This window comes from Telopea speciosissima, chromosome 8, assembly GCF_018873765.1.
Source record: "Telopea speciosissima isolate NSW1024214 ecotype Mountain lineage chromosome 8, Tspe_v1, whole genome shotgun sequence".
Classification (NCBI taxonomy): Eukaryota; Viridiplantae; Streptophyta; class Magnoliopsida; order Proteales; family Proteaceae; genus Telopea; species Telopea speciosissima.
Window position 1 is genome coordinate 4,450,343 of NC_057923.1, and position 22,400 is coordinate 4,472,742.

Here is a 22,400-nt window from a genome sequence, read left to right on the forward strand (position 1 = left end):
GAGTACATCTTGTGCTGTTCTCAATTTTCCACTGAACTTAACTTTGTAGTCAATTCCATGTGGTTACTTGCAATGTTTGATTCATTTTCTCTGGAATGTCTAGCATAATTGTTACTTGTTGAGAAAATGCAGGTTCAAGAATTTGGCTGGCATGACAGAAGTACACCTTTGATTATTTTTATGTCATTTCCATTGAGATTGGTTGGCAAACTTATAGACTTCTTATGATGCCTTGTTTATTTTTTGTTGAGACATTTCTTTTCCACATGGAATTGTAAAAGTCCTCCACAGTCATACTAATCAACGTCCATGTAAGCCCATTCTTGAGGAGCGAACAGTATGGAAGATAGTTATAGAGACTCGCTCTCTCTCCACCTTCTATTTTTGGTTGTCTGTGGTGTTTTTTGCTATGCTGTTGTGTGGGGATGTTAAACAGGGACTTTTACCCCATCGTGACTCTTTTTGCTAATGTGTCCATGCAATTTGAGGACACAGTCATTTGCCTTTTTGCATTTAGGTTCTTAGAGGGTGCATGAGATTAATAATAATTTAAATGATAAAAGTGGGCATCATACCAGCCAAATAGATTTCTTCCTAATAAGAAGGTTCGATAGACTGTTCTGTAAGGACTGTAAGGTTATTACTAGGGAGTGCCTAACCACTCAACATAGAGTGATGGTCCTGGACATGTGTCTCACTACTTAAAAGCGTAGGATACGTGAGCCTATTTTCCCTAAGATAAAGTGGTGGACTGTAAGGTTGTTCCAAGGGAGAGTACTTGATTCCATTTACAGATAAAGTAGTCAAACAAGGAAAGTAGAACCTTGAGGGAGACCCCAATACAATGTGGGATGAGATGACGGCCTGTATAAAGAAGGTTGCTAAAGAGGTTCTAAAGGAAATGAAAGGTATATGGCATGCTCCTAGAGAGACCTGGTGGTGGGATGATGAGGTCCAAGTAGCCATTAAGTCCAAGAAAGCTTGTTTAAAGACATCGCAAAGGTCTAAAGAGGTAGAGGATCTAACAAGATACAAGCTTGCCAGAAACAAAGTTGAGAAGATTGTGGGGAAAGCAAGGGCGAAGAAATATGACGATCTCTATAATAGTCTGAATTCAAAGGATGGGGAAAAAGCTATTTACAAGATGGCTAAAGTGAGAGAAAGGATGACCAGAGATTTAGACCATGTTAGATGTATTAAAAGTGAGGATGGCAGAGTACTAATAAAGAATGAGGACATTGAAGGGAGGTGGAAAGAGTACTTCTATGTGCTTCTTACACCACGAGTGATAGGGCTGCAAAAAGCGATATTATTCAAAGGGACACCTCTTTGCGTAGATATATACACAAAATTAGGATGCTTGAAGTAAAAGAAGCTATAAGAAAGATGAAAGTAGGCAAAGCTCCATAATGTAGTCCTAGATAGGTAGGAGACCTACTAGGAGCCAAACAACAGGATCAAATAACAAAAGGGGTTGCTGGTTCAAATGGACAGCCCTAGGATTTAGGTCAATTCCTAGGGTTAGGGTTCAATTCCTAGGGTTAGGGTTGGATATTGGGAAAGGGGTTTATAGGGTATTAATGGGCAGGTCTAGGGGGTCAATATGGTATAAAAATAATAGGATTTGGGAAGGTTTTAAAATTCTGCAGTTCTGGACAGAATTGTGTTGCAGATTTTGGGTTTTAATGGAGTGAAGGAATGGAGGGGATAACGTGGAGACTAAGGGCTAGGGTTAAGGTCGAATGTGGGGATTGGTGTGGGGAATATAAGCTGGAAGTAGGGTTCAAAAGTGATGGCTAAAACTGGAGTTATGGGGGAGTCCTAGTGGAGGTAGGAGTGCAGGTTTAATGGAGAATTAGGGTTTGATGGATGGAGGGGACTGTGGATTAGGTCTAAGGGAAGATGAAGGATTCTAGAAGAAGGTTTAAAATAAGAAAACTGGTTCAAACTCACTGTATTGCAGGACAATGGCAGCAACTTGATGATTTGAAAGAGCCTCCCGATCTTCACAATGCAAGGAGTTGCAGGAGTCCACCTACCCTTTACCACCTTGAGATCCACAAGGATATACACTCACAAAGAGTAGCAGCAATGGCAGCAAGCATAAAGCTAATTTTTATTAATCAAATTCGTATTCCATAAATGGCCCCTTTAGAACCTTATATAAAAGACTCAAAATTAGACTTAGACACTAAAAATGAATGGCCTAACCCAATCCTTAACCTATTAGCTAACTTAAACTGACTAGGAAACTGAAATAGACTCAAAATAGAGTCCTAATGACTTAAAAACAACTTAAACTACTTAACATAAAGAAGATTCCCTATTAGCCAATAGGATATAAGAACCTCGTAGCCAATAGGATCACTTCACTTAAATTAGACCAATTGAACCAATTGGATGCAACCAATTTAAACCGGTTCAATTAAAGACACAAAATAAAACTAAGTATTGGGCTAATCCCGTATGCAACCTATGTACCCCTAGTTTAGGCTCATTCAAGTGGCCTAATACATAGAAAACCCTTGGGAACAAATGCCCAACATGTATATAAACCAACCCTAGACCTATTTCTGAAGAAATAAGGCAATATCTATGATGAACCTGCATCACTCCAAGCCCAGACTAGATCCCAATTGAGGTGTGGATGAACGTAGGATTTTGTGGTCTATTTTGGCTAACCAAGTTGTTTAACAAGATTATGACCACTAGGAAGATGCTAGATGAACGGAGGAGAAGCATTGTGGTCCCAATTTACAAAAACAAAGGAGATATTCAGAACTGTAATGACTATAGAGACATAAAGTTAATGAATCATGCGATGAAGTTATGGGAGAGGGTTATTGAAACCCACCTGCGAAAGAAGACTACTATTTCGGAAAACCAATTCGATTTTATGCCAGGAAGATCCTCGATGGAGGCAATTTCTTACTTAAGAAACTCATGGAAAGATATAGAGAGGGCAAGAAGGATCTCCATATGGTCTTTATAGACCTAGAAAAAGCCTACGACAGAGTCCCTCGAGAGTTAATCTAGAATACCATGGAGAAGAGAAGGGTGTCATGTAAATAAATAGACATTATTAAAGATATGTATGCTGATGTGGTGACTAGCGTTTTGGGGGCCAAGGCAATGAATTCCCAATTTCAATTGCGTTACACCAAGGATCAGCCTTAAGCCCTTATTTGTTTGTGCTTACAATGGACTATTTAACTAGAGGCATACAAGATGAGGTTCCATGGTGTATGATCTTTGCAGATGATATTGTTTTGGTGGATGAGACAAAAGCAGGGATTAACGCCAAAGTGGAACTATGGAGATCAACCTTAGAATCAAAAGGTCTAGAGATAAGTAGATATGGTGTGTAATTTTAACAACATTGGGACAGATAATGAGGTACTGAATATTGGTGAGAGGGAGATCTCGCGAAGTGATTACTTTAGATATCTAGGATCAATCGTAAATACGGAGAGTTACATAGAAGACGATGTTGCCCAGAGGATTAAAATAGGGTGGATGAAGTGGAGAGGTGAATCCTGAGTTCTGTGTGATCGGCGTATCCCTTTAAAGCTTAAAGGAAAATTTTATAGGACTGTCATTAGACCAGCTATGATGTACGGTGTGAAATATTGGGCTGTGAAGAAGTGTCATATAAAAAAAAACTTGGCGTTGCAGAGATGAGGATGTTGAGATGGATGTGTGGAAAAACTAGGAAGGATAAAGTAAGGAATGACCATATTAGAGCTGGGTTGGGAGTAACTCCAATCCATGATAAACTTAGAGAGACTCGTTTGAGGTGGCATGGCCATGTTCAACGGAGGTCTTTGGATGCCCCAGTTTGGAGGAGTGACTTGATTCAAATTGAGGGAACCAAAAAGGCAGGGGCAGGCCTAAGATAACCATAGGAGAAGTGGTGAGGAAAGACATGCTTAGCTTAGGCCTTGTTCCTTGTATGACTTCGAATAGAGCTGATTGGAGAGCAAAGATCCATGTGGTCGACTCCATTTAGTTGGGTTATGATGTTGTGATGGTGTTGTTGTAATACACTCCAATCTCGAGGTATGGAGCGGAATGTTGGGCAGTTAAGAAGCGGTACATAGTTTTAAGAAGGGTTGATGCCCAAGACTTTGTGTCGTGTTGTGTGCTCCTTCCTTTTACTTTTATATTATTAATATTCTGTCTCTACTAGGATCCATGTAGCCGATCCCATTTAATTGGGATAAGGCTGAGTTGTTGTTGCTGTTGTATGGATATTTAGTAGACGTGGGAGATGTGCATCTTGTCGTTGTACTGGTTGTGAAGATTTCCATTTTTGTTACGGATTTTGATTTCTAGGAGGGTCTTGTTGACAGTTTGACGTCGTTGGAGAATATATGTACATTATGATGTGTTCTTTGTATCGGGTATTTTGAGTCTGGTTGTTTGACATAGTTAGGAGTATTTATGTTTTCTTGCATTAGACTGGTAAGGCACGCAGGAGCATGCTATGAATCAAAAGACTGATAACTTATCAAAAAGAAAAAGAAAAAATTAGTCAATTGATTAAAACTGACCTTATCCATTAAAATGCTCCGAGACAGAAAGAATTTCGGTTACTAGAAAAAACTGATATGTTTTGATGAGTTTGAATTAAGTTGAATTTTTCTGTTTTTTGAGTTATATGATGGAATTAGGACCATGATTTTTTCTCATTAGCAACTGATAGAGAATTGGCTTCTTTATCATTCATTCATTTGAAATGGGGTAAAGAAATGAAAAACGGTGACTGTCACATATTTACATGTAGAGGCGTAGCCGTGTAGGGTAAGGGTGTCAATTTAGAAATCGGGATCGAAAATCAGAACCGAAATCGTCCGTTTAGGCTACATTTGGTTGCACTCCACTGGAGTGATTCTGTTGATTTTTGCTTTCTGGGATCACAGTTTGGAGTGGAATTGTGTTTGGCAACTCCAGTTCAATCTTATGCTCTTGTAGATCACACTGGCCCAAATATAGATCTTAGAGCAAGAAATTCAGATGAAAAAAAATGAAGATGCTTTTGCTGCTCTGGAATGGATTGAGTAGATCAACACCTACTTAAATGAACCCGATCCCAATAATCACGCATCCTAGCAGATGAAAAAAAAAAAAAAAAGAAGATGCTTTTGCTCTCCGGCGTACGCCCCAGAGACTATCACCAGTTTTCTTCGAGAGCTCTCAACGATCGGATACTATCTCTGAGAGGCTATTGAAACTTAATGAGTATATGAAGAGGTTAGAAGACAAAATGAGGAAGATCGATGACTTTACATGCGAGTTTCCTCTCTGCATGCTTCTGGTAAACGTTGGTGGGTATCTTCATCTCATTGCTTTTACGCAACCCCTTTGTTTTCCATCTTTTCTTAAATTTTCTGTAACAAGTTTCTATTTTGTAATGATTATATCTGATGGATTTTTGTGCTTTTTAAAAAATTGTATCTCTATCTGTTGCAGCCATTAAAGCATTGAGAGCAAACAATGCAGTGTGCAGCATCCGATGTTTGACCTGTAACGGAAGAATTCATTCCAAAAAAGAATTCCTGAACAAGACGAAAAGGTGAAAAAGGAAAAGGATTGCAGAGACGAGAAAAAATAGATGAGATCCTTTCAGTTCTGAAGTACCAGGGGCTGCTCAAATGGTTATCTCAACTACAACCGGGAACAAAATTCTGTTGCAGGCATTACAGTATTGAGAGCAAACAATGCAGTGTGCAGCATCCAATGTTTGACCTGTAATGGAAGAATTCATTCCATAAAAAGAATTCCTGAAGAAGACGGAGAGGTGAAGAAGGAAAAGGATTGCAGAGACAAGAACAACTAGATGAGATCCGTTCAGCTCTAGAGTACCAATGGCTGTTCAAATGGTAATCTCAACTACGACTGGGAACAAAATTCTGTTGCAGATGTAAAAGAGGTAATAATCGAATATTTCTTGCTTTTGTTCTTTTTAATTTAAAGGAATCATATTGTTATTTTAAACGTTTAAACGAATATTAGTTTAACAGAAAATTGGTTCCTCCCCCCCCCCCCCCCCTCCACCCCCTTTTTAATTAATTTTGGCCTTTTGGGTAATGTGATGCCAAGGACCCGAAGAAGACGATAAGTGTGCCACTGAGAACCCATTTCAGTTATGTACAACAGTGGACGAGGAGGGGCCGTTCATGCCTTTGAAGGGTTATTCTGGTTTTCTGGCACAGCTCATGAATGGAGAGAAAGAGGAGGTCTTACCAGTTGCTGGGATTTCTCTTTTTTCTTATGTACTTAAAGACTCCCGCAACTGAAGCAAGCTCCAGTCTGAATTCAAAGAGAGCTGTTGCTTCATCTTCTATTAATGCTCAATCAAATTTACAGAAGACGATGACGACTACTTCACTACAGCAGCAACAGCCTTCAATGAAGCAAAAGAGATGCTGATCCCCAGAGTTACACAGGCATTTCGTTAATTGCCTGCAACAGCTTGGGGGCTCACAAGGTATAAGATAAGAGAATACCAAATTTAGTGTAAATTAAGAAAAATAGAATATGGTTTCCCTATTATTGGCTTTTTGTTTCTAGATGAAAAATATTTTTGGGTTGGGACTTTGGTAAAGCATTACAAGCAGTTGAATACTTGAGTTTCTGAAAATGGAAAAGTAATGGCAGCAATGATGCATGATGATTTCCCTTTTTTTCCTTTTCTTTTATCCCCTCCACCCCCCAAAAAAAAAATTAAGTTAGATTCCCTAATATAGATTTGTTTCTTTCTGGAAAGAAATTTATGAAGAGGGTGGACCTTGGTGCAACGGTAAAGGTTGCTCCATTGTGACCAAGTGGTCACGGGTTCGAGTCTGGAAACAGCCTCTTTGCAAAAGCAGGGGTAAAGCTGTGTACATTATGACCCTCCCCAGACCCTGCAGTGACAGGAGCCTGATGCACTGCGTACACCCTTTTTGGAAAGAAATTTATGAATTTTGCCAATCGAAAATTAATGCCTCTGAAATGTTACTTCTTTATCCCTCAGTTCGTCAGTATTTGATCTCTCATGTTTCTATGCAGCTGCCGCACCCAAGCAAATAAGAGAGCTGATGAAGGTAGATGGCCTCACCAATGACGAAGTTAAGAGCCATTTGCAGGTGGGTTTGGAGATTTTACTTTGATTTTATTTTTCTCTTCCTCCGAATCCATTAATGGGTGATGAAGATGGAAATTGTCTTTTTCTGTTTCAGAAATACAGACTTCACACCCGTAAAGCTCCAGCCACGACCCCAGCCTCACCAGGCAGTGGTTATATTAGGAGAACTATGGATGCCCCAAGATCAGTATCGGGCCACCTCGAAGTCCAGCCTAATTTGACCAATTGCAACCTCTTGATTTGAATTGAACATTGGAAGTATTGGGGGAAAAAATAAGAATAATTAAAAATTTTAAAAAAAAATTGTATTTTACTTTTTCATATTTTGATTTTTTGGATTCCTTAAAAAACAGATAAGAGGTGGCGAATTAGAATAATTAATAAGAATAAAAAGTTTGATTTTCTTATGGAACATACATATCAATGTGCATGGATCATACCATTTTTAGCACGTCCCAGTCTTGTTCTTCACAGGGGCCCCTTCAGTTGGCAGGTTCTATTGGAGTCTGTAGGTAACCCACCATGAACTTTGCAGATAATTATGGGGAGTTTAAACTCAAAAAAAAAAAAAAAATGAAGAAGAAGGAAAACAATTGTATTAATCAGACAGATGTGCCGTGAAAATTTTGCAGGTTTCACAAACAGAAGCTTTATTTTTATTTTTTTTTTGTGTTTTTTTTTCATATCTTCTAGGTTTTGGTATAATGAGGTTTATATAAGTTCCATATTTGCATTGAGGAAACTGGACAAATCTTTGACCTCCTATTACATTCCTTTTTTGTCTATGTCAATTCATTGTTGTTGTTGAAAGATTCAAGTGGTGCATACTTCCAGTCTAGTCTGGTTTTCATTCCCAGTTTCAGACTTTGAATTTACAATTGATCAGCTTCTTTCTTCTTCCTTTTATCTGTTGAATTCTTGATTCCATGGTTTGATGATATCAGAGAACTTTCGTCTATTCCTCAAAATTTTTGTAATACGAAGTCATTCAACTAAATTAATACAGAGGCAGTCTCACTGTAATGCTGGCAGTAATGGAACCACAAACTGTTCCCATGTTTCTGACTTGGAAAAGAAAATTTTAGGCAGAGCACCATTAGTCTCCCTTTTGTGTGTGAACTCTGAGCATTGACAATGCTTGATCAAAACAATCCTTTGAACCATAGTCTTCAAGAATTGAGGAGAGGTGACAATGTTGATTTGCAAATACTGCTTTCTCTACACATCAAGCTTCTTCTGTTTGCTAGGAGTTTCTTTGCTGAATCCCTCATTTTATAGGGGCATACTACAAGTACACCAAAACACTAAAATACTAGATTTTTAAAAAAAAAATTGCTAGCCACTCTTACTTTTATATTGACTTCGAATTCTGTTGAGCTCTGTTTTCAGGATTAAAGGAGGATCCCATATGAGAAGAGACCAAACTCCGAATGATGTAGGTGGACAAAAGTAAAGAGTAGGTTCCCAAGAGGAAAAGAAAAGCCCTAGGAATGAAATTGCAAATAAGTTGGCTAGATATCATGGGATGATGAAAATTTGATTTATGAAACATTGTTATTTTGATAATTATGTATGTTAATCATTTGAGCATCTAAGACCACTAGGTTTTTTTTTCCTTTTGACACGAAGTATAAACACAATCACTTTGTCCTTCTGGGTTCTCATTTTCGACTTTCTTTGTTGTTTACATAGCATGTTGTGGGTACCGTGACCTTCGGGATGTGGATTCAATCCGACTTGTGGGTGGGATTCGTTTGGTTTAGGTTCCTTGGCGACAGGGGGGTTTGGAGTCATACTAGATACATAGGATTCGGGCGTAGGACCTAATGGGGATAGTCCCATCCAGAATGAGTCGAAAGGGTTACGTGATTCTATATGATTTGGTCCGAGAGTCTGGGTAAGTGGTCAGGTTACGAGAATGGAAAGGTATTAGCATCCTATCTCGGTCATTCTACTAGATGTTTGATTTTAAATAATCTCCCATAATGATATGTCATATACCAACATGCAAGGTTAACTTGATATGCATTAATCATAAGAAAGAAAAGTGAACATGTTATTCTTGTAAATAAAAAGGAAAAATTATCTAATATGTACATTAAAACAAGTTATTTTAATGATTTACATTCTGCTAAACGTAAGGGGAGAAGTAGAGATGTACAATTGCGAGTAAAATCAATAAAATAAAATAAAAATGCAAAAAGATGCAAAATTGAAAGTGTCTCTTGGATCAGGTTGAGAAGGACAAATGGCTTGCCTCTCTCTTTTCGGATAGTATACCAATTATGTAAAAGGAGTTTGACTTATTTGGACTTCGAGCAAAGTAATGGTTTTAAAGCAAATTTTTACTACTCGAACATCCAGCAGAATAACGGTTGAAACTAGGACTTTTGCTACTCAGACTTTGGGTAGAGTAATGATGTCATGAGGGATTTTGGGAGTCTAGTATTCACACCTCAGATAGAGTAACAACGTGACACGGGACTAATGATTGTTACCTAACATGGGTATAGTAGAATAAGTGGGGAAAATGAGGTGGAGGAAGTGAAATAATGAATTCGGACCACTCAGGGTGCGAAACAGGGTGACGAGGGTGCAGGTCTTGAGTCAAGGGTTGGGGGGAATGCCAAGACGGGCTAAAACAGAGCTCTACGCTAAAAATAACATTAAAAATGGGCAGAGGACGGGCTTCCCAAGGTACTTGGGAGATGCCTCAAATGGGGAGGGGAACCTCTAATCATAGAGGGGCCCTGGAAATGGCATCACCACGGAAGCGGTAACCTTTAGACTAAAAATATCTGTTTAAATTTATCAGAACCAAATAAAGTGTAACCTTTATAAACTAAATCTCCATTGATCCTAAACAATACTAAACCCTACAATTGTGTCTCTGTTGAGTTCAATCTCATTTACCTACTGTGGGATTCTTTGTTGAGTTGTGTAAAAAAGGTTTAAAAGCCCTAGATTTGACATTTGTGAGTTGTACTTTTTTCCCCAAACTTAATTTGTTTCAATAGGTTTGCAGAATTCCAGATATTATATGAATTGAATGAAATTGAGATAGAAACTGAATAAAATTGCACCGATTCAGTTCGATTTCTATTTACAAAGGTGATTCGAATTGGTAGGATGGGATCCCCCTTTGGATAAGCACGAGACTTGGTGAAGTAGAACTAAGGGTTGTGCTTCTTGTTCAATGCAACATTTCTTTCAACCATATTAGATTGCCCATTTTTATCATATGGTTTCCCAGAATTTAAAATAGGTTTCCATATTTAGGCTTTTTTTATTTTTTGGTAAGATCCATACCAAGGCTCAATCCAATCAAATTCGTAGTGCCGTGCAGTTCACCATATCTTCCTTTGTTTTGAGGACGGGACAAAAAGGCGCCAACTCAGGAAAATAATCTTTTCCAATTCCTTAAAACTATGTAGTGCAACAGTTCGAGGTAGAGATGCCGACATGTGGGCAGCTCGGATATCTAATGTGCCAAGTTCAACAAAAAAAATAAAAGAATGTCAATGAGCTTGGACCGTTGGATGTCCGAGTTGCCACATGTCAAAATCTTCACTCCGAACTACCGCACTGCACAGTTTAGGAAATTGGAGAAGATTCAAATTCCGTCATCTCGCTCCCCCTATTAAAGGAACTTGGGAAATAGGCCCGACAGAAAATAGAGCAGATAATTTTTCGCTACACGTCGCATACATATAATCAATCATACGACGATAGATTCCTTTTCGGACCCTCTTTTACAAACCGCCATTGTGCTTTGTACATGTACCATGACCGAATCGAAACCTAACAAAAAATCTGAACTGAAATGATTGACACCAATAGGTGTTTTGCTAAGTAAACCTCTAGACGGTCCGTCGTAGTAAGGTTATGGACTTATGGTTTTAGCAAAATGGAAGCGGCAGATCGAATACGGCAGACGCCGTGCCTATTCCAATCTGAATCGGCTGGAATTGGATTGATCACAACTGATTCCTAATTGAGTTAGACGATTCATCAATCCTCCCGATTTTTAAAACCATGAGTAACTTGGAGACGATTTCTGGTCTCGATAGCATGGTTCAAGGAATTGAAATCGGATCCGCCGTATAGACCGATTCGTACCAGTATCAATATAGACCGATACTGATTCGTAAAAAAGTGAAAAAAAAAAAAAAGAAGACTTTCATTGAAATTTAGGGATCAAATCGCCCCCCGATCGAGACCGATCGGTATCATATCGGTATTGGACTTATAGACAGATACCGATTACTGAAACCCGCTCGGTAGACGCCTACTAGAGGCCCTAGACGGTTGTGCGTAAACTCAGAACTGTGAAGGCTACCTCTAGAGGGTTTGAAGTTTGAACTTTGAAGTGCTATGGAAGGTGAGTCTGCTACGTCGCCCTCCAATTCGAATCCAATGGCTGGGGGTGGGGGAGCTTCAAAGTACCTAGCCAACCTTCCCTCTCGCGGCCTATTTTCATCCACCGTCGTTTCGTCTAATCCGGTTCTCTCTCTCTCTCTCTCTCTGCTTCGCTCTTCTTGTCCAAATTTTATCTAAAACCCTAATTATTTTCCTTTGTTTGATTATCCTCTTCTTTCGACTTAATTTTCCATTGTAGTTCTTTGTTTAAGATTCGATAATTTTATAGTTTTATATCTTCTTAATTTTCTCGCATTGTAGTTACCTTCAGCACATTGCCTCTTCATCTTCTTCTTATTGTTCCTACTATTATTTTTTCGAAGCATCGATCCATGTTGGGAAATGTAGAGAGTGACACTATCTTCGTGATTGCTTAGCTTAGTCAGAAATTGTAAATTAGGATGTTGGGAATTTATATTCTTGTTTGTGTTTATTGGTATAACAAATTGATGCTAGATTTACTTCAATTAAGACTATGATTTCTGTTGCATGCGTCCAAACACATGTAAGCGGATGCTTCACTTTGGCTCTCCTTTTTTCTCGCCCCCCAGCATCCTTTTTGGTTTTTGGTGTGTTTCCGACTAAATTCCTGCGAGTCTCTCAAATACGCTATATAAGTGTTGCTTATTGTGATACAAATTCTCATGGTGCTGTCAATTCCCTCAAACCTGTATGTATTTTGGCTGGCCTTAACTAAAAAGGTCGAAACTGCCACGGGATTTGTATTATATCCTTTCCAAATTTTCTGAATCTGGTTTCATTATTTTATTTTACTCACAGAGACGGTTCCTTCTGTTACTGTGGAAGTGATATGATTTGGACATAAAATCAATCGTATGCATAGTTGTCAAGGCATAGGTGGCCTTGCTTGGCCTGGCGCCTTGGTCGCCTAGGCGATGCCTTGCTGGTATCGCCGTATCGCCTTAATTTATGCCCCCCTAGACTGCCTTAGTTCACCTAGGCACCATGACAACTATGGTCAGATGACTTAATGAAATATGACCTCTGTTGAGACTTGGTGGTGGGATGACGAGGTCCAAGCAGCCATTAGGACTAAGAAAGTTTGTTTTAAGACCTGGCGAAGGACTAACAAGACAGAGGATAGAGTGAGATATTATGCGGCCAGAAAAGAAGCTTGGAAGATGGTGGGGAAAACAAGAGCGAAGAAATATGATGACCTTTATGAAAAACTTAATACAAAGTAAGGGAAAAATGTGATCTATCAGATAGCAAAAATAAGAGAAGAAAGAGCAAAGATTTGGACCATGTTAAATGCATTAAGAGCGAGGATGGTAAAGTACTAATACGGGATGCGGACATTTTGGGGAGATGGGTTGAATATGTTTACAGTCTACTAATTTGGAGTTACCTTGATTGATAGGATGGATTCGGAAGTGGAGAGGAATAATCTTGAAGCCAACACCATGGACTTCTACAACAAGTTGGCGAGGCCGAAGTTCAAGAGGCTCTACAAAAGATGAAGGTAAGCAAAACCCCGAGACCAGATGAGATCCTAATTGAAGTATGGAAGAGCTTAGGAGTATGTGGATATCTTGGCTAACCAAGCTATTTAACAAGATTTTGAGTAGAAAGAAAATGGCAAATGATTGACACTGTAGTTCCAATTTATAAGAACAAAGGTGATATCCAGAACTGCAATAACTATAGAGACATTAAACTAATGAGTCATACCATGAAATTATGGGAGAAAATCATTGAAGCCCACCTAAGAAGAGAAACTAATATATCGAAGAACCAATTTGGTTTTACGCCAGGGAGATCCACAATAGAAGTCATTTACCTTCTCAAGAGGCTTATGGAAATTTTTACAACTTACAAAAGGAACCTCTATATGGTCTTTAGCGACCCAGAAAAGGCCTATGATAGAGTTCCTAGAGAGCTCATTTGGCATGTCCTAAGGAAGAGAAGGAGCTCAAGTAACTATATGGATATAATTAAGGACATGTATGAAGATGTGGTGACAAGTATCAGAACTGCAAAGGGCCAAAGTAGTGAATTCCCAACTACAATTGGGTTACACCAAGGATCAACTCCAAGCCCTTATTTGTTTTCACTCGTCATGGATGATTTAACCAGGCATATCCAAGATGAGGTCCCTTGGTGTATGTTTTTCACTGATGATATTGTTTTGATAGACGAGACGGTGGAATGGATTAACGCGAAGCTAGAGTTATGGAGATCATGCATGGAATCAAGAGGTTTTAAGTAAGCAAAACAAAGACAGAATTTATGATGTATAACTTCAGTCAAACCAGGAGAGGTAATGAAGTGGTGAAACTTGAGGGGCAAGAGATACCACCAAGTGAATACTTTAGATACCTAGGGTCAACCATTAACAAAGAGGGTGATATAGAGGATGATGTTTCCCACAGCATTAAAGTAGGATGGATGAAGTGGAGAGGTGCATCAGGAGTTTATGTGACAAACGCAAGCCTATTAAGCTTAAGGGGATATTCTACAGGACAGTAATAAGACCAGCGATGATATATGGGGCGGAATGTTGGGCCATTAAGAAGAGTAATATAGATAAGATGAGTGTAGCGGAGATGAGGATGTTGAGGAGGATGTAAGGCAAGACCAGGAGAGATAAAGTAAGGCATGATTGTATTAGAACCAAATTGAGAGTTGCACCAATCCAGGACAAACTCCGTGAGAGCCGCTTGAGGTAGTATGATCATGTCCAACGGAGACCCATGGATGCACTAGTAAGGAGGAGTGACCAGATTCAGTTTGAAGAAGCTAAAAGAGGTAGGGGCAGGCCTAAAATGACTATTGGAGAAGTAGTAAGAAAGGATATGCATGTGGTAGGGCTCGATCTTAGTATGACCGCGGATAGAGTTGTTTGGAGGACAAGGACCTGTGTAGCCGACCCCTTATAGGGGGATGTTCATGGGATGCTGCTTTGCCTACTGCTTAAACTTTTTCTTTGGTAACTTTATTTTATCTTTTTTTACTTCCTTTTACTCATTTTTACTCCCTTCTACTTCTCTTATTTCTATTATGGTCACGGCCTCTTCGGATCCATGTAGCCAACCCCATTTAGTTGGGATAAGGTTATGGTTGTTGTTGTTGACCTCTGTTGAGGCAAATGTCATTTCTTTCTTTTTTTCAACAGAAACGGTAAGATACAAACATTACCTCTGAATAATAATCCACTTTTGAAAGTTTTACCCAATTGTTTGATACTATGAACTTCAGACACTGCAACATCCCAGTTGTTTATCAATTTTGGATTTCAAGGGCTCTTTGTGTTTGAAATGTGAAGGGTAAATCTATTTGTAACCAAGATGGTTACAACTAACTATTGTAACTTTTTTGTTTTCCTTTTCTTTTTTGTCCTTGGCCACATATTCAATGAAGCTTAAGTGACAAGGGTAAAAGTATAATTTTAGTAATACTTCTCTCTTTCTCTTTCTCTTCCTTGTGTCTGAATCAATGGCAATGATGGCGCATGACTGAGAAGTGGATGGAACTCCTATTGATTCAACTCCAATCATCCCTAGAGCTTGGGGAGGTTTTTCCTTATTTCTACTCTCTCTCTCTCTCTCTCTCCTCCATTGTCTCTTCCTGGCCACAGACAGCTCTCATCAGGTAAAATCTCACGAGAACAAAAGATGGATTGAAGCAGCGTTTGCTCTCTGATCTTTCAAGTGGCTGGATAGGATCCATGGCCCCGCTGAGGGTAGGGGAGAGGGAAGCTGGGTAGGGGATGAGTAGCCTTACAAAGCACGTATTGGCATGTGTTTGGGAGGGCGGAACCCTGTTTGGAGAGTTGGAGCAGCCGATGCCCTGTTTTGGCAGAGAAAGAGGTCGATCTTTGCTGATGCCCTGTTTTGGTAATGACATCCTTTGGGAGATTAGGCATTGGGTGGGTTTGATGGACTAAGGGTTCATTGTTTTGCGATTGATCAAGAGGAGCACTCCCCCTTTTTTCGTTTATTTCATTAATGATTTATTTGTGCCTTTACAAGACACCTGCAAGTGTTCCTGAAGGCTATGGCATCAGATGCCTGAGCTGAAAGTTTCTGAAAACAATCCACCTATCCAATTACTGATGTTAAATACCGCCAAACTTGACATTCTGTCTCCCACACAATTAGTCAGTGAAGTAAAATATCCTTAGAGTTATGACGAAGCAATAGAAATCTGATATGCATGCATAGGACACTTCCATTCACTTTATTACCTCTATTATTCCACTCTTGGATATTCTTCATGGTTGTTGAGGATGTCAGTTTTGGTGACTTGTTTTGTTCTTTCATTGGGGAATTTTAGACTGTAGTAAAAGGGTAGTTAGGCACCAACGGCCACTCTAGCTGCACTGCTTTCATCATTACCCACTGTTGCAACAACACCTTCCACACCCAAAACCCCAGCCCCAGTGGTAACATTGAACAGCGGCCCATGGACGGCAATTTCAGCTCTGCCATCAAGCTCCCAAGACAGCTCTGCCCACAACCACAGTTCCAGCCCTAGTTTCCGCTCCTGGTTCGCCACCAACGGCTGTGACTGCTCCACCAGCTCCAGTTCCAGTGAGCTCTCCGCCATCTCCTCAGCCTACATTGCCTCCCCCAGTGTTGGGGCCGACGACCCCTCCCACGTCTCCTACACCAGCGATTCTCCCATCGTCAAACCTTTCCACCCACTAACATGACCGATCTTAGTCATTTTAGGCACTAAACCATAATATGTGAAATTACGTCATTTACCCTTACGTCAAGTGAAAATCAGTTGTGCTGAATGGTAGATAAAGAACGGTTACAAATTTTGTTTATAACCTTCTTGGTTACAAACAGACACTTTTTTCTAAAATATCAAGCTAAATTATATCTTATTTATCGAATTTCCATTCTTCGAAGCATAATTGCTGCTCAGAATACCATGTTACATTGTAGTGGCCTTGTGAACTGGAGATTTTAGGAATAATTTTTTCTCTTCTATCCTGCATTGACTTCTCAGACAGAAAATGTATTTTTGAAATGGATTATTATTACCAACTATTTATTGTTATTGTGGTGTATGACTCTGATAACATGCCCCTTTTTCTTTTATATGGATTAGCCAATGGTTATTACCTTTGGTTTTAGATGCTTAAGACAGGTTTCAGACGTGCTAACTTAAATGGGTTTGTTTGGGATGCCATTTTACATCCTGAATAAATTTTTTTTTGCAGGGAGGAATACGAGTATATATTTGCGAGCATGATACATCACCACCGGGTCTGTTTATTCATCGACTTCTTTACTTTCAAATGTTTCCCCCCATGTTGTCAAAGCTTGCAGATTGTTTTTTCCCCGCATTTAATTACAAATTCTGGTCGTGTTTACATAGGTGAAACAATATTAATTGTTCTAATCTTATTTGGAATTCTTGTAAAATTTATTGACGTGTCATCGATTGTTATCATCTAGATCTACATAATCATTCAAATCTTGTAGGCTTTGTTAACTGAGGTCATCAAGGGATACAAGCTAAAATCATTCATACTGCAAGACAAACACTTCCTCTCCACTGTGGATTATTAAAAACTTGCTGGGAAACTTTGGTAGTATTGTGGTGCATCTACAAGAGGATTTCTCATTGATTTGGGATGTATTGTCCCACACTATCAAGCCTCCTAGTATCCTTTTAAGGGAAGACTTGATCTATGGGAAAATAGGATTGTTCCTAGACCGTCTACTGGGGTTCTTGAGTTGAAAATTTTGAATTTAAACAGGTTGTCCCAAATGGGATGCAAGAAGTTCCAGCTAGGGTTTTGATGGTTCATGAAGCCTGTAAGGAATTATCTATAAGGTTATTCCCATTGAGTGATTAAGAGACAACAATTTTGTAATGTATTTTTTTTAATGTTTTTCTTTTGTAATTTAATTTATGCTTTGGTTGGTGGTGGCTATTTTCTAATTTTCAGGGTTTGTTTTAGTGATAAAGGCAATTGGCTAGGGTTAAAAGAACAAAGGCATCAGCAATAATTGGAACTCATAACTATAGATGTCTTTTGGAGTAACAGGTCTGAATTCAATGAAATAGATATAGGTTGCAGAATAAATATGAACAACTCAGGAAAGCTTTGAAGAATAACAAAACAGAAGATATTTTTTCTCAATAGTGTTGAAATCCAAATTTCCTGTTTCTTGTAACGGAGCATCAAACAGTTGAGATCCAATTCAAGTCACCCTACCTGGTTAGTTATTGAGTAAACCAGCTTATTACCTGGTTTTTCCAGTTTCAGGTTGGAACTTTTTGACCTGTTGATTGTTTATTTACTTTCACTTTAAATTTCTTTTGTGGTGGAACTATTTGTTCTCTAGAGGAGCAATTGCTGCAGTATCTTATGTAACATAACCATGTTTCTAACTTGTTCATTGTTAAACTTGAAGTTCTTACTTTCACTTACCTTCCTATCCAGAGGAGCAACAAATAAAGACGAACCAAACAAACATACTGATTAGGTCTCTCACACTTAAGAAACAGAAAGGCGATTCTAGCTCAAAGGATGCGAAGGGTAAAGCAAGAGCTGAGTACACCAAAGGCAAGAGGTACTAATTCAGTTCTTTTTGTTGGAAAAATGTTGTTTGACAAATCTGCTATTCCCTGTTCTGTTTCTACTACTTCTTGTTGCGTGCACCTGTTCTTTTATTGTCTGTCAATGTGTGTGTCCATGAGAAATTTCTATGTTTTTGTTTGATTTCCTTATAAGAGCCTGGAAGTAGAGAAGGTTGCATTTCTTCCCCCCCCCCCCCCCCCTGCAAAAATTGCACGAGTTCTCTTATTTTGTGCTTTACATTTAGTTGGTAAGATCTGTTGGTTGTAGGGTACCTGGGTAAAAGATTTGTGATCCTTATATCTTTCAACAAAGAGAAATAATGTCTTTGGTCTTCGCACAGACCTTGAGCTGGCTTGTAGTACTAAATGGTTTTGCCTCCTAGAGATCATCTTTGAGTGTTTTCATGTCCGCAGAGCTGCTGAGAGAGCTGTAGATGGGAGGGCTTCAGCTAAGAAAGTGAACGTGAAAAATAGTTCTGGAAGTCCTCAACAAGGTAAGCTGTTGTAATTTTATCTATTGTTTAAGCAGTTGGATAAACAAGATACACCACATTTGGGCAAATTGGAAATATATTGCCAAACCTGTATTTTTAATTCATCATATAATTACCCTTCTCTCAAAGTTGGTTATTTTTTATACTTATGAGCATTACACATTTATGTAGCCATTAACCTGTAATTTTCAGTTCTCAATTATCCCATCTTATCGATCTGATTCCTTTTTTTTTTTTAAATGGTATTTGGTATTTTCTTCTATTTCCTTAATGCTTATGTATGTTGTACTCATGGCTCATGGGGCTCATGCTTCTGACCTTGTGCCTTAAAGCTTTTTGCTCTTTCTTGAAGCTTTCAACTCAAATCCCTTCTAGCTAAGTCAAAATTATTATATCTGATTTCAAGGAACAAATTATGAAATATTTGTTCTTCATTTCAGTAATTCAGTAACGAAACTGTCCATTAAGCAAGTTCTCTGCGTTGTCAGTCTCTTTATTTTTGTTGCCTCAATTTTAATCGATATATGTTGTCGAAAGCTTGATGATAAACATAAAATTGTATCAATGTTGCAGCATTTTTATGATTTGTTTTAGATTTCTTTTAAAAAAGTCCTAAAGTTCAGACAAGTTGGTCACCATTTAGTAAACTGGAATTTTGAGTTATTTATTGGCTTTGGCCATCATTTGTCACTCCTGGGTTTGAGCTAAATTTTGGCTCTACTGTTGATGGATAAGACCCATGATCTATAGGTTTCAAAACTCTAGTGGGTTGTATTGTAGATGTAGTCATATAGCCGGTGTCTGGATCATGGATTTGAAACCACTAGCAAGATTAGGCTGTACTAGTTTTGGTTCATTGAAACTTATATGGTCTGTGTTTCTGCAAGCGTATCATTTTTTGCATGGGAGGATATTCATTCATTTATGGAAAATTTTTCTCTAATTCCATTCGTCAATATTTTGTTTATTTTGAGATGTTCCCTGAAAAACGTTATAATTGTTTAGTTTGAGGTTCTGGTGGATTATTGATTGTGTAGAGGGAACAAGTACTCGCACGATTGAGAGGGATTTCCAGGGTCTAACTGTGGAGAGGCTGCGTGCCCTTCTAAAGCAAAGACGACTGTCAGTCAGAGGAAAGAAGGCAAGCACCTAAGCATTATTCTTTAAGTCATTCACAGATCCATTTCGTTTTAAAAAGCTCTCCATTGTATCCTGGAAGACCATCCTGTCATCCATTTAGTGGACTCATGTAGAGTCAATCTTATTGACCTGGTAAATGGGTCCCCTTGTTGACGTTGCTCTGTGATTATCTTACTTTGCCTAGTTGAGCTTTGAGCTGCAATGCAGGTTCCTAGCCAAGATGCCTACAAAAAGTTGGTAGTGGGTGGGAAACACAAACATCCCCCCCCCCCCCTTCCCATCCAAATAGCTGGTTGTAAAGTCTTTTGACTGGTGGTGATGATGATTGATCTCTGATGATCTTAAAGAATATGATTCATCATCCAATCTTTCATCTGGTCAGCAATCAGGGGTAGGGGGGGTGGACTGTTTGGACTTTCATGGCTGTGCTCTACATGTGTATAATCCCAGGAGGGAGGTCTCTTCTTGAATCATAGCTTTTAGGCAAAAATGTAGCAATCCATCTTTTACTTTCTCGACATCAATAATCATTCATGTGTATCCATGTGCAGGATGAACTGATTGCACGCCTCAGAGGTAATAGAGCTGATGGTGAACCATAATTTGAAGGGGTACCACCAGGATTTGTATACATTAGTGCAGGCCATAAGGTGATACGACATATTTTGATCTGTCTTGGAAGATCTTTTTGTTAGGCGATTGCTAACTTGTTTTATTTTTTGTTTATGTTGGGAAAGTAGGTAAACAGAAGACTTTCTTGATGCATAAGATCGAATTAATGTTGCAGTTATGTAAATTATGGGTTTATTTATTTGTGCTTTGTGACATACTCCCTTGAGTAAATGACATTCATCAATATGGTGTGTGACTGCAATATGGCCTTTCCCCCCCCCCCCCCCCAACCTTTTTGTTATTATTATTATTATTAACTTTTTTTTTTCTTTTTTTTTGGGGGGGGGGGGGGGGGTGTTGGATGTTATGGTTTCTCTGGTTCTTCAGAGCACTCATGGTCTTGGGAGACTTGGTGTGAGTAGAGGTACCGAGGATCTTTATCTCCACTTCCCCGCCCGGCTCAGTTCCCCAGGTCCTCTAACAAGGGGGGGTTGGAATGACCATTTTACTCCTGCCTAACACTCTGCCCGGGTGGGGTCTATCACCCCTCTATTAGAAGAACTGGGGAACTGTGCCGGGCAGGGACTGGAGGAGATAATTGTGAAATGATCGCCCATGCGCAAAATGGAAGTCCCGCAGCAGTTGATGCTGTACACATTCCCATGAACCCCCGCAATGGTGCAAGAGCCACGTTCTTGAATAAAGAACAGAAAACACCCCGATCCTTGATATATTATATGGGATTTTTTCTCCAATTGATTCCTACGATTTCGATCCAAGAAAAGTTTTGAATCTAAAAAGAATTTTTGAATTATATATTCAACCATATGGAGGTTCAAAGATTGGAATGGCAAGAAGGCCCAGAACAGCCCATGACATGACAAGGAATAAATGTATCCGGCCAAGCACTGGCTACCAATCAGGTCTTTCGTCATAAAATATTGGTCACTGAACTATTGAAAGGGTCATTACATAATAATATGGTAAAAATAATGATATATAATAGTTAGCTAAGGAAATAAAGATTTTATAATAGTTAGCATCTCATATCTTAACGAAGGAGAGATTTATCACAATATTGTGAGCTTGTTTTGTCACGCACAGGTATTGTTGTTCTGTACCGTAGGTAGACCACTCATCAAATCAATGGCACATTCCTATCTATAGTTTACCCCGTATGTAGAGGGTGGGCCTTGTTCACGGGTTAAAAAGTCTGGAAATAGTCTCTCTGCGAAAGCAAGGGTAAGGCTACATGCATTATGACTCTCTTCAGATCCTGTAGTGGCGGGAGCCTTGTGAACTAGGTATGCCCTTCGTTAATATTTTATCAAATCATTTTTTCATAAAAATTAGAATGTTTGTATCAAATTAGTTGATCTTTATTTATTGGTTGTGAATCGGTTGATACAATTGATATGATACTGATACTAATACCTAAAATCGTGGATCATGGCTTCCTATTAGAATGTGTGTTGAAACTTAACCTCTTCAAGAAAGAAATTGATATCAACCTAAACGCATGTCCCATGCATATATGTTTTTAGAATTAGAAATCAAATTCCTTCCGTTATCCTTAAAAAATAACAGATCCTTAAAAGATAGTGTGACCCCCGCCCCTCGCATGTATGTTTCTAAGGACAAGAAATGATGGTCCCACCCCATCCCATGAAAGACAGAAATCTCATCATGTTGATTCTTTGGCACAAGGCCACGCTGTCTTTGAAGAAACCCTCAAGCCAATAACTACCAAAAAAATAATAATAATAAAGAAAGAAGTGTGTGAATTGGTTCAAGTTGGCTGGTGAGGTGAGGTTCGGAGTTGTCACAAAAACAGAATTTCTCCACTTAATCTCACGTGGCAATACCCTTGTTTAGTTAAATCCCTTCTCGTCCATCAATTCGGGCGAGCGCCACAAAACACAGAATCTGCATAAAATTTAAACGGACTGTGGATACCGAACGTTCTCTTCTTTCTTTGGTTTGTGAAGTGAAGTGCGAACACCTCTCAACGGTGAACTTCCTTCACATTCCACATAGAGCTG

General features: G+C 39.0%; 2 protein-coding genes and 1 pseudogene across 4 annotated transcripts; all 3 read left to right on the forward strand.

Annotated features, from left to right (window-relative positions):
- Positions 1-856: 856 nt before the first annotated feature.
- LOC122671154 lies at positions 857-1,369 on the forward strand. Its single transcript, XM_043868257.1, has one exon. It carries the CDS (start codon positions 857-859, stop codon positions 1,367-1,369), a length of 513 nt encoding a protein of 170 aa, XP_043724192.1.
- A 4,367-nt stretch (positions 1,370-5,736) lies between these two features.
- On the forward strand, positions 5,737-7,350 carry LOC122671155 (annotated as a pseudogene).
- A 4,111-nt stretch (positions 7,351-11,461) lies between these two features.
- On the forward strand, positions 11,462-20,602 carry LOC122671039. 3 transcript variants are annotated; one of them, XR_006334306.1, is made up of 6 exons: positions 11,462-11,632; positions 16,743-16,783; positions 17,971-18,105; positions 18,527-18,613; positions 19,646-19,747; positions 20,298-20,363. XR_006334306.1 is itself a non-coding variant. In XM_043868128.1 (6 exons), the coding sequence occupies exons 1-6, from the start codon at positions 11,504-11,506 to the stop codon at positions 20,346-20,348; spliced, it is 540 nt and encodes a 179-aa protein (XP_043724063.1). In that variant the 5' UTR covers positions 11,462-11,503; the 3' UTR covers positions 20,349-20,602. The 3 variants fall into 3 exon arrangements, 2 of the variants coding, with proteins under 2 accessions (XP_043724063.1, XP_043724064.1); XM_043868128.1 differs by having other exon boundaries at positions 16,743-16,788; positions 17,976-18,105; positions 18,527-18,606; positions 19,644-19,747; positions 20,298-20,602; XM_043868129.1 differs by having other exon boundaries at positions 18,527-18,608; positions 20,298-20,602.
- Positions 20,603-22,400: the final 1,798 nt, after the last annotated feature.